The sequence below is a fragment of the Pteropus medius genome, unplaced genomic scaffold (genome assembly GCF_902729225.1).
Source record: "Pteropus medius unplaced genomic scaffold, Ma_sr-lr_union100, whole genome shotgun sequence".
Taxonomy (NCBI): Eukaryota; Metazoa; Chordata; class Mammalia; order Chiroptera; family Pteropodidae; genus Pteropus; species Pteropus medius.
In genome coordinates, this window is record NW_024344240.1 from 22,161,158 (window position 1) to 22,173,790 (window position 12,633).

Consider the following 12,633-nt stretch of genomic DNA (forward strand, 5'->3'; position numbering starts at 1 on the left):
TGCCGGGGGGCGGGGATCCTCCCTTATTGGGACCCCCACAGCCCTGGTCTCTGCTCCACCCCCCCAATCCTCCCCCCAGATCCAAGCACAGACACACTTCAGTAACTTTAACAACAATAACAAAAAAAAAATCCTGCAATTACTTTATACTTTCTGCCTGCTTTCCTTCCAGTCTGCTGCCCGATGTCTGCCAGGACCCAGGCACGTGAGACTGCTTAGGCTAATCTTTCTCCCCATGATGACACGAGCAGCTTTTTGGCAATGTTTCTCTTCTATAATGGGAAGTTGCTAAAATTGTACGGCATGGGTGACCAGCCCTGCCCTTCCTGGCCTGCCTGTGTCCTTGTTGGTAAGAAGGCCAGCTTCACCCTCTGCAGGGTTTTCTGGCAAATCAGCTGCAGGCTATGGTTTTGAAAAATGTGGTTAATATTCCACAGAAAACCAGCCTAGTTTTTGTAAAGAGCTAAATACTGTTGAATCACCTCTATGCAAATAGCTGTTGAAATAGCTCTTTTAGGGGTCAGATCTCTTCTGCCCCACTCAACCTTCCTCTCAGTTCCCCTTCCACTGCTCTTTCTGCTTTCACGTGGCTTGAGTGAAAACCATGAGCCACTGGTCCAGAAGCATCTTGCTGGAGTACCTTGGCAGAAGGCTGTCCCTCTGGTAGTAATGGGGATGTTTTACCCACGCAAAAGGGACCTCAGAGATCCTCTTGTTCAGCACTGCCATTTTACAGATGAAACTGAGACTTAGCGAGGCGAAGTTTCTGGCACACAGTTACATGGTTAGTGAGGGGCACAGCCAGGGCTGGAACCCAGGCCTGCTGACTTCCGCCCTCCTCAGACACCCTCTAACGACATTTAGCAGCTCTTACTTGTTCTGTTCAGAGGAAAGACTCTTTTCTAAAGGGCTGACCAAGTCTCGAGCAGCAGACTCTCTGAGGGACTTGAACCTCTCTTGCTCCTGATGGTAAATCCCACTCAGTGTCCCCTGCTAATGCTAACTTCTCCACCAATGCGACAACCCAGGGGAGGGGAGGGGTCCCCATTGACTCAGACTCACCTCCTGATTTTTTCTGGATATCAGAACAGGTGCATTTTCTAGACCTTAGTCAGCGCAGTATATCCTTCCAGATCCCTCCCAGACCCTTCCCTGTGGCCGGGGACCCTACTGACCCACACACTCTGCCTGTTTGCAAGCATCCAGCCATTTCTGAGACTGGCAAGTGATCTGGAAGAGAGCAGCCTGCCCTTCGTGGGACCAGCACTGCTCCTCTCCTGGGGCTGCATTACTAAGAGCCCCGCCCCCCCATTCCTTCCTGGAGAGCCACTTTTTTTTTGTATTTCTTGCATAATCTGATTTTTATTCCTTTGGACTGAAAATTCTACTCCTCATTACCTCACCTTCTACCCCAAAGCTCCTACCAAAGCAAATTCCCTAACACAGACAGGGAACAGGATGGAGTTCAAATCCTGAACAAATGTCAAGAGTGCTCCCAGCAGCTGCCCCCAGGAGAAGGGGCCCAAAGCTTCCAGGAAGCAGTATAGTCTGTAAGATTCAGCACAGCACCACCTACTGGGGGAGAAGGGCAGGACACTTTGACTCTATATTAAATACGGCATCTGTGCAGTGGTTCTCAACTGGAACCAGCTGGGAACTTAAAGTATTCATGCCTGGGTCCCATTCCCAGAGATTCCAACTGGCCTGGGGTGTGGCTGGGTTTTTCAGAGCTCCCCAGGTGATTGTGCAGCCAGGCTGAGAAACACCACCTGAGAGGGGTAACGAGGTGGAGGAGGCCTCAGAAACCATGGACACGAGGGCTCACTGCACGGCACAAGATCAGGCTCCAGCCCCAGATCCTGAATGCATTCTTTTAAGTGGATGACCATTCTCAGTCGGTTCCATGTCTCCCAACAGATTAACCGTCCCCAGTCCAGTCCAAACAGGCCCCTTGTGGTGACCCAGATTCAATGCTCACCTCTGGGGTTGGCAAGCCTAACGGATAATGGATAATGTGCAGATTTCTATAAAGAGACTACAACCATTAAAAATTAGATCAACTCCATATGGTCACATTAACTATTTTGTGCTGCTCAGGATCTCGTCCTGATACTACCCTGTGCCTTTGATTAATAAAAAATGAGAAATAAATTATTAATGCACTGTTTTAGTAGGCGAAAACCTGCAAAACATAAGATCCATGGGGAAAAGTGATCACAGGGGTCCTTGATGGTTACAGGTTGGAAACCACTGATCTAATACAACCCCCTTATTTGAGAGACGAAGAAACGTAGGCCAGAGAGGTTACGGGACTGTCTTTAGGTCACACAGCTAGTTATGCAAACTTGGGACCCTCACCCAAGTCTTCCAGGCATGTTGTAGGGGGCAGAAAGAGTATGTGCAGGATATTTTGCTGGAAACTTCCACTTGACAAAATTCCATGGACCCAGACTCGGGAAACTCCTCACTGGTCCCGGAGGTTGTGTGGGCCAGAGAGCATATACTTACTCACAAAGAATTTAAAAACCAGTTGTAGTCTAGGGATTTCATTGAAGTTAAGAAACCATCAATTATAAGATGCACCATTGTTTTCTGTACCACTAAGAAAAGTGCTGCCAAGTATAATTGTAAGATGCCATTAATCATAAGATGCATGTCAATTTTATAGATGTTAACATTGAGAAAAAAATGTTCACCAGAGAATTGAAGAAATGTCACACATTAGCCTCACCCATTCCATTCAGAGCGGCACAGCTGTGTGATGTTCTTCCGCCTGGTTCTCTTACCTGCTGGGGGTGCTAAGAAAAATAAAATGGTGCTTCGAAGAGAGCGGATTATTTAAAAAGCAGAGATGAGTAGTGGAGCAGGCCAAGCCCAGTCTGTAGGATCCCGGGACAAAGTCCTGGACCAGCCCTCAGAAGTCCTAGGTTTGTATCTCAGTTCTGAAATTTCCCAATGTGTCATCTTGAACGTGTTCTTATTCTCTCCAAGCCTCAATGTCTTCATCTGCAAAACAGAGATAATATGTGCCCTCCTCTCTGCCCTGTCCTCACAGAAGTATTGCGAAGCTCAGAAAAGAAAATAGTGAATTGAGTAATTAGGTGCTTAGTGCTTATTAATTGCCAAGAACCATCTTTCATTTGCTCAGCTGATGCCTGTGACTGCTGAGAGCAGAAAATTGTGAGATGACAAGGTGGGTCACACAGAGAGTCATTCTGGGGCCGATGGGAACACTTTGCAGGGACCAGCATATGTGGACCGAGCCCAATGGGGCTTCTCTTGCTTTGGCCACATTCAGGACCCCTTGAGGGAGCATTCTTCTCCCATCTGAAGAAAAGAACTCATCCTTAAATGGGGCAAGGAAACTGGGGGCAAGTCAGAAGTCTACTTTCCCATGAACAGATGGCAGAAGTGTTTAGTGATCCCAGGGATCCTGCCCCCCACCCAAAACCTGGACAGACACCCTAATACTCCCCATCTGGCACTTTGAAATCACATGCACACACCCTTCTACTGAACAGTCACGGAAAAGGTTATTTGGTCTCACTGCAGAACCAGGCAAGGAGCCACCCCAGCTCTATTTCCAGGTACCCTTCCTGAGGAGGCACCCCCCTGATGTGCCAGCCAGCAGTGTCCTGTTCCTGCCGACCTTCTCAGGACTGAAGGGGAATCAGACATTTAGCAAAAAAGAAATCTCTCCTGCTCAGTCCTCCGTGGTCCCAGAGTTCCTGTCCTGGCCCTCCCCTAAATATCCCTCACCAGAGATAGGTTCTCAGGCAATTCCTGTTTCCTCCATTTCTTCATCTGTAGAACAGAGATGAGAAGCCCAGGCACGCTCTCCCCAAGGGCAAATATAAAGATGGAACAGGGCGGTGGGTGAAAGCGCCCACCAGGGAATGTGGACAAGAGCCAAGGAGCACCCTAGGAGAGGAAGGGCATGGTGTGGCCAGGGATCGGGGAGGAACAGGGGCTCACACACAGTGCTCATCCCACAGTCGCCTCACGGGACAGGGGTGCACAGCTATTGTGATGAGAAGCACGGAGTTGGGAGTCACACCTAAGTTCAGAATCTGTCCCTGAAACTAAGGTGCATGACTATGGACAGACAGGTCACCCAGCTTCTTCAAGCCTCCGTTTCTTCATCTATAAATCGGGGATCCACACTGTGCTCACAGGCTCTTTGAAGGGTTACATGAGATGATACATAAAAAGTGCCCGGGATATAGTAGGCACTCACTAAACGGCAGCTGTGGCGCCCCAGCGGCCGCCTGCTCTGATTTGGCACTTCCTGCAGGTGGGCGGGGCCGCCGTCCTGGCCGTGGGCGTCTGGACCCTGGTGGAGAAGAGCGGCTACCTCAGTGTCCTGGCCTCCAGCACCTTCGCCGCCTCCGCCTACATCCTCATCTTCGCAGGCGCCCTCGTCATGCTGACTGGCTTCCTGGGCTTCAGTGCCATCATCCGGGAGGACAGGAGCTGCCTCTCCACGGTGAGTGCTGCCAGCCCCACTCTGCCTGGCACTGTGGCTGGACGAAGGGAAACCTACCCAGGGCCTCAGGAAGCCAGGCCAGAGCCCCTCAATGCCCAGCCGGTGCCCCCAGTCAGGCTCCTGCACTGAGAACCCCACCACTCACAGTGGTCTCAGCCTGGATCTGAGGCCTTAAGAAGCAGGGCGGCTGTTTGCCATCGTGTCCGGGTTCTTAGGATCTAAACTAGGAGGGCAGTCTCAGTCCTAGTGGCAGCTGCTCCGCCCTCCTTCTTTCATTCCTCCTCTCCTTCCAGGTTTTATCATGGTGATTTTCAAAGCTATACAAAAATGAAAAGAATGTCATAATGAAGCTTCATGTCCCATCACCCAGACTCAACAACTGGCATCTCAGAGCCAGTCCTGTTTCATCTATACCCGGTACCTCCCCCACTTTGATATCCCGGGCATCTCACCAACTGTAAATACTTCAGGGTGTGCCTCAAAAACTTAAGGGTCCTTTTTTAGAAAACATAATGACAATGCCGTCATCATACCTAAGAGCAATTAAGTCATTTCTTAATATCGTGAAGTAACCAAGCAGTTTCAAATATCTCCAGTTGACCCATAAACTATTCTTTTTTTCTTGAGTTTGTTTGAATCAGAATCTAAATGAGGACCATGTATTAAAATTGGTCAGTTTGTCTCCTAGATCTCTGTTCGTCTCTAAGCTCCCCCATCAATCTCTCTCTTTTATTTCCTTCCTTGCAATCTGTTGAAGGAACCAGGTCAGTCATCTGTCCTGCAGTTTTTTCCAGTCTGGCTTTCTCATTCTATCCCTGTGGTGTTGGTTAACATGTTCTCCTGGTAGCTGGATCTAGAAGCTTAATCAGACTCAGGTTTGATTGCTTGGGCAAGAGTATCTCATGGGTGGTGGTGTGGGCTGCACAGTTTCCTTGACAGACTTCATCCTGGAAAGCTGGCTGTCCTCACCTGGCTCAGAGTGTTGGGAGAGGAGGCCAGGGCGAACTGCGGGGGGCAGAAGCCAGAGTCCAGCTCAGGACTCACCAGAACAAACCCCTAACTCCCTTGCATCTGTTGCTGGGGCAAGTTCCCCACCACCCCCCACCATTTAATCTCCTCCTAAGGAGTGTGGGCCAGTGTGGGCAAGGGAGGCTACAAAACCTAAGGACTTAGCAAGCCAGGGCCAGGGCCAGAACCAAACCAAGTCTCAGCGAGAAATCAGGTTGAGTGAGGAGTCAGGCGGTGGGAAGTAGCCCTGAAGGGCTGTGCCCTCCTGACCCCCCTCCCCTGTGCCCTCCAGTGACTTGGCAGCCTCAGCCCTTGAACATCCAACCAGGGAGCAGGAAGCAGCAAAGGGGCCGAACCCTGCAGCCTCTCACCAGTGGTGACTTAGTTTTTTAGCTGTGTACAGGCTCAGCAGGATGGTTCTCCCCTGCCTAGAAAAGTTCCTTAAATTTTGCTCTGAGGGATACAGCCATGTGGATGATGGCATACTGGCAGGGCCAAGTCCCATAGGGCACCAACCGCCAGAGCATGGTTTTTGGCGTGAGCTGCGTACCCAGCAATGGGACAGGTGTGCCCGGAGCAGCCTCATCTCCACCAGCCATTCCTCACGTGCCCTAGCACGAGTCTTTGCAAGCCTATTGGAATCCTCGACCTGATCAGTGTCAGCTGGATGAAGACACGGAGTGTGACCCGAGTGACTGAGTATGTGGCGTGGCTGAGGAAATGTTCAAGGCCTTATAAGGACTGAGGCTCACCGCGACCGGTGCTCCTGGGCCCAGAGACAGAACCCTTTCCCTGCGTTATCAGGGACCCCACCTTTGCCCTGCTCAGCCCTGGTCCTTTCGGAAGTGGGGTCTTCAGCTGGGCCTTGGGTTTCAGGCTGAGCCCTCTGGCCCACAGAGGCAGACTACCCAGCTCTGCCTGCCAGCTACCCCTTCCTTCCACCAGGTAACCTTGTTGCAGGAGGACAGGACTCGCCTCTACAGCCCAAGAAGGAAGGCAGAGGCCCTCACATGGGAACCTTCCTTCTCAGAGCCATCTCTCCTGGTTCTAAAGGAGCCCCTAAGACCAGTGGCTCCCACAGCGCCGAGAAGCAGCCCACTGCTTTCCACCCAGGGCAAAATTATAACACAAATGGGCACCACTCACTGAGAGCCACTCCCTCCATCCTGATAACAACAGCCCTGCAAAGGCACAATAATCTTGAACTCTCTGTGCCAAGTGCTGTTTTAAACACTCGTGCATGTTAACTCATATGACCCTCACCCAGCCCTGTGAGGTGTTCACTCTTGCCATGTGCGTTTTACAGTGAGGTAGCTGAAGCCTAGAGAGGTTGAGCAATTTGCCCAGGGTTACGCTGCTAGTGAGTGGCATGCGGTCTGGCCCCCAGGCCCGTGCTCCGACCCACCACGCCATGCTGCCTCCCAAGGGCATTCACCCCACCATACAAATGAGAAAGCTGGCCTGAGAGATGTGGAACATGTAAGTGCTGGAGCTGGACTGTGAATTCCAGTCTGTTAGAATCACCTCCAAGAATCCAGGTCACCTGGAGAAGCCAACATGACTGCAGGCAGAGGGATAGGAGGCCGAATGGGATAGCGTGTGCAGAGGGACATGCTGTTCTCCATGTCTGTGGACATCAGCACGAAGTAGTTGCTCTCCGAGATCCAGATGGGTACAAGAGAGGGCTCCCTGCTGGGCCCAGCCAGAACCCCAGGGCAGGAGACCAGGAGGGTTGGGGTGCAACCCCAGAAGCTCCTTGCTTTACAATACAGAAATAACAGTGCACCTGGGCAGAGCATGTCCAGTTTAGAAGGGAACTTGAGGGTCATTGGGCCCAATGCTCCATCCAAAGATTTCCAGGCTGAAAGACATTGGGCGAGTAAAAGTGTAGGTCCCCCAGATATTAATGGAGGATACCCAGTATTATTGGCTTTGGGGGGAACAGACACAAATAAGAGCCCTCCCCTTAGTCTCAAAGACCAGAAGGAAAGCCTGAGGTCCTGTAACTGATAGCACTCTGCTCTCTGAGCCACCAATCACAGCCTCCCCTTCCTCAGTTCCTTCTTACATGACCCATTTGCAAGCCATGTCCCACCATCTAGGCTGCGCCATCAAGGGTACAAGTGTCTCCAGCCTCCCCAGTCACAGCCTGACAGGCACTTGGTCTGAGGTCTTCCCAGGGGACCAAGCCCTATGCCCAGGGCTGTGCAAGGACGAGTGGAGACTTCCAGAAGGCCAAGGCCTTAGGCTTGCCTGCACCCTGGCCTTCTCATCCCCGTGAGCCTTGAGGCAGGGCTGGGGGCACAGGGGCTGCTAGAGGTGAAATGCCTTCCTTCTCAGTACCACTTTACCTTCTGCCTGCATTCACTTCCATCCCACACAGAACTGAAAAATTCTTTGGCCCGACATCACTAACCAAACACATCAGAAAGGCACCAGTTCAAGAGTGAGGTCAGAAAAATGTGCACCACACATTAATGCAGCCATCATTCCAGGAGTGTAGGGACAGGGGGCTAACAAACAGCAAACCTTGAGGCCTTGAATCTTCCTTTGCTTTTTTCTGCCCCGCTCTGAAAGAACCAAAGACAGAACTGGCCCAGGGAGAGTACACCAGTGAAGCAGCAGATCCTGAGTAATCCACATCCTGGCCCATCAGCCCCTGAATTATTGAGCACTTCATTGTTTAAACCAAGAAGGTGGCTGTAAGACCATTCTCATGCTTACACAAGTAGGACTTTTAAAAACCAGGCTCCCATTTAGAGGCAAGTGGTGTGGTTAAGGCAGTTTAAAAGTGTTCTGTGCCTTCTGGAGATTCCCTTCTAGTCTCATTTTTTTTCAATCCATGTCTTAACTTCCTTTTGGAATCTTTAATCAGCAAAAAGCTGGAGGCAACTCCAGAGGAGAAAGGCAGTGAGTCTAGCTCCATAACCTCTATACAAAGTGGTCTCCCAAGAAGCAAGGAAAAGATGAAAGACTAGGCATCTGGATGATGTGCATCCAACTTGGACCAGGGGGAGAGAGAGGCCTGGCATCAAAAGTTCTGGAGAACTAGAAGGCAGTCCAGCTCACACAGGCACAACATCTGTCCTGCCCGGGCCCTTCCTCTTAGCGTATCTGCAGCCCCTCAAAGTCACTTTCCCAAGAAGGACATGTTTGTCAGGGACAGGAATAGCACATCTTGTCTGGTGCTAAAACGATGATCAGCTTGGCGTCGGAAATCTGCAAAGGGGGAAAGAGAATGGGGTTTAAATTATTCACACCGGCTCTTCTCATTTAGCGAAGGCTGCATGAGAGAGCCAGATAATTCAGGTCATCTAAGCTTAAGTAAGGCCAGTGACCAGGACAGAGGCCACCCTGATCAAAAGAAAAGGATATTTTTAGAGTTTTGAATATGGGTTCTGGAAACTTTCATATCTTAAGCCAGATGAAGATTATGATGGATGGTTCAGGCGAAACTGGGTCTTCGTCAAGAGCTCTTTTTTATTTATTGGATGGATTAAAAAGTAAGAAGTTCTAGAACCAATTTCAGAAAATGAGGGGACCCCAAACTGCAACACTTTCATCGATACACCCAGACTTGGTTAACCAGGGCAATGAGGTCTGGAATCAAGAGCTAGGGCTCAAAAGCAGGTTGCGGTGTAGCTTGCCCACCGTGCTCTGGGGCCTTAGGGAAGTCACTCAGCTGCTCCTGGGCACCTTGGTATCCCTGTCCTTATATGGGGGTGAGGTGTGAGGGTAATGAGGGAGTACTTTAGGTCTTGGGAAAAGAGTCACCACAATTATAGCCAATGGTATGGCTATAATTACCATTGACACCAACATCTCGTCACATCACTGTGACCAAGTTCCTTTGAGAAGGAACCTAAGTAAATGGAGTTATTCTTAGGGCTGTTACTCCCAGGGTCCCCACAGCTTGGGCCGTGCCACCTCCTCTGTTGAAGTTGGTGCTGGAGGAAGGATGGAGGGAGCTGGGTCCCGGTGCCAAGGGGATTTGACTCTGTCCTTCCCAGGGCTCATTTCTCACCCTCACATTACTTTGCCAGTGCTCCAGAAGCCACCCAGCCAGGGTCATCATAGCCTCATCTCTTCAGGGGCACTTTGATCTTTCGGTCAACTGCCCACATGCTCCAAAGGAATAGGTCCTGCATCCAGTGCTTCGAGAAGCCCCAACTCCTCTCCATCAGGACAAGAGGGCCTGTCCTCATCCTGCATGGTTTGGTGCAGTGGAGCCAGGGAAACAGACAGGACGACTATTTCCTGGCTCTTCTGGAAGCAGGAGACGGATATCCCCAAGAGCCAGCCTTGAGATGGCTGCATAAGAAACCACACAGTCAGCCTGTGCTCAGCCCCTCCTAGCTGGGTCCTGTTGAGGTCATTCAGGCAAGGCCTGGGGCTGACATCAGCTCTGTTCCTGTGCCAGGACAACCACACAGCTGCCCAATGGAATACAGCCCCTCTTCTTCTAAGAAAGCCCTGGCAAATCTTCCCTATCAGCCTCCTCCTCATTGGCCTCACTTAGTTCAGGGCTGTGCAGGAGGGACTGCCAGGTGGCTTGAAATGAACTCTCCACTCCTCTCCCTAGCCATAGAGAGAAAGAGACTTGACTAGTCATGAGCTGGCAGAGCCCAGTCAACACCTAAGGCTTGGTCCAGTACCTTTTCTGCTGCTCTTTGTTCTGGGTGCACTCACATTTCTCATGACTTGGGACCCATGGTTTGCATTTCAGCTGAAAAATGAAGCACCGAGGTGAGAATTGGGAGTTGACAACCTGGCTACCTGCCACCCGATGCACTCGAAAGTGGAGATCAAGCTTCTGGGTGCTGGCAGTGCAGCAAAAATCAGCTCTGTTAGTGTGCCAACGTGTTTGGGCCTAGTTGAAGAAAAGTTCATCTGAGTTCTCCGTGAGTGGTTGACCACCCATAGAGGGGTTCTCTGTCTCCCTCACCCTCATTTAGGTCCCTGAGCAAGTGTCAGAGGAGGGCGGATCCAGAAGGGTCAGAGAGAGAGAAGGGGGGGGGTGGTATGTGTTTGTGTGTGTCTGTGTCTGTGTCTGTCTCTGTGTGTGTCTGTGTGTATGTGTGTGTGTGTTACAGGAAGGCAGGGGATGGTGGGTAAGCAGCATCTGTTTGTATCCTCAATCCAAGAGTTTATTTGGGGATTACACATTGCCTTTCCATCATTGAGCTTCCTGCTTGCTTTCTTTGGCAGATTCTGGGTTTAACCATATAACTGGAAAGGGACGTGCTACAATCCCTGTCACCTAATGAGGCACAATAATCGGTACCCTGATAACTGAGCCTCTTGAGAGAGGGAGCCTCAGAATAGATGATCTGAACAGCAGATAGTCCTTCAAACAATTATCGGGAAGCCCATATGTACATGCAGACGTTTTTCTTTCCCAGTGACGTTTGTCACTCCCGTTGATGTCAAAATGAACCTCACTGGACAAGCACACACCCAGCAAGGATGGCCTGGAAGTGGGCTGGCAGTTGAGGAAGTTGATCTGGGTGGAAAATCTCCTCCTGAGGCCCCACATAGGTACTGTCAAGATTGTTGAGAGCAGTTGGTATTACTGCTCTACTCTCATGGGACTGACAGGAGGCAAGGGCTTGTGCAGGCAAGGCAGTCACTTAGAGAATCACTGCGTTTGCCCACTCTGCTTAGTGCTCCTCAACAGGGAGCTGGAGCTGGCTGCGTTCCCTGCCAAGAGCCGTGGCTGGAGGAGAGGGCAGAACCCACCTTCCTTCCTATTTGATCCACACCTCATTCTCATCTGGTGGCAGCGGTGACAGCCCTTGGAGCTGCAGGTCCCCTAGCCCTCGTGGGACCAGGACAAGTGTGGTGGCTGGACAACTGTTTGGAAATACTCCTCTAATGCCAGGTCCTGGTACCGGCTTTGGGAAGCCTCGCCTCCATGATGCTCAGTGCCCTGCTCCATCTCACCGTGTATCACACTGAGGTTTTAGGGGAGCTTAGTATCAATTGAAAAATAAGGCTCAGAAAACAGAGAGATGGCAGTCAAAGGTCATCTTTATTACTAATGTAGCTGATTGGAGTGTGTGGCTTTACCTCTGCAGCCAGAAGCCTTAGCAGCTCTTCAGCTCTGGTTGAGATAAGGACAAACCTGTGTAACCTCACTAAGAACTGCTTCACTAAACTCTTTAGTAGAGAGTAGAGAATATGGCATCCTGAGGACAGGCAGTCCCAAGGGAGGGAAGGAAGGAAGGAGGCCCTCCCACCAAACAGGTAGGAGGAGCAGTGAGTAAGGAAATGGGGATAAGCCTGGATGTTCCTCTAGACATTCCTGTGGGGAAGCAGGAGGCAAGGAGAGAAGAGGCTCGGTCCTGATACCGCTCAGACCAATGAGCAGCAGCACCAAGACATTCTTCTTATCTTAGCATTACATTTTATGCAGAAGATCCAGAAAGGGTGAGTGATTCACTCAGGGTCACACAGCATCTTCGCAGAGGCAAGCTGGGCCCAGATTCCCAGCTTGTAACCAAAGCCTAGGCTCCTTGGGTGACATCACCCTTTTCTCTGACCAGCACCATTCTGGGTTCAAGATTCACCTTTCTAAGCTGCAGGGTATATACCTGATCACTGCCTACCTGTAGCAGCGAATTTTCTACATGCAGATTTTACAGCCAGTTAATTTCCACCACCTCCTCCAATTTTCTGCAACTCATGCTCCATGTTACATTGACGAGGCTGCCTAATTCATCGACCTCAACAAGCATTTCCAGCACATTCCCAGAATTTCCTGCTCCGCTGGGCACAAGACAGGGTGAGAAGGGGAGGAGACACCAAAGGAACTAAGAGCTGGTTCTTGGTCTGGAGGCTGGAGAGGAAGACAAGAAACCTGTATGAAAAGACAAAGGACTGTGTTGGGGGTTCATTTCCTGTTTGGGTTTGGTGAAAGCTCTGACCTCTCTGAGCCACAGGACTTTTCCTGACCTCCAGGCATGGCAGTAGGTTACAGGGTTGACTACAGGCCTTCCCTTTTCCCCTGTGGTCAACCCTGTCCTAGAATTACTGTCACCAGTCCCATCCTGCCACCAGCCTTTGTCCTACCCCAGCGCATGCACAATCCCTTCTGTTCCAGGCGTGTGCACAGGTGCCTGCAGGCCGCACCACATCTC

The 12,633-nt window shown here is 50.8% G+C and overlaps 1 protein-coding gene across 4 annotated transcripts in view; it reads left to right on the forward strand.

Moving 5' to 3' along the window:
- Positions 1–12,633, forward strand: part of TSPAN11 (tetraspanin 11) — an 80,896-nt gene that overhangs the window by 49,724 nt on the left and 18,539 nt on the right. For all 4 annotated transcript variants that reach the window (XM_039869128.1, XM_039869130.1, XM_039869131.1 and 1 more), the window contains one exon: positions 4,295–4,486. In XM_039869128.1, coding sequence (XP_039725062.1) covers positions 4,295–4,486 — 192 coding nt within the window. The remainder of the gene's footprint in view (positions 1–4,294; positions 4,487–12,633) is intronic.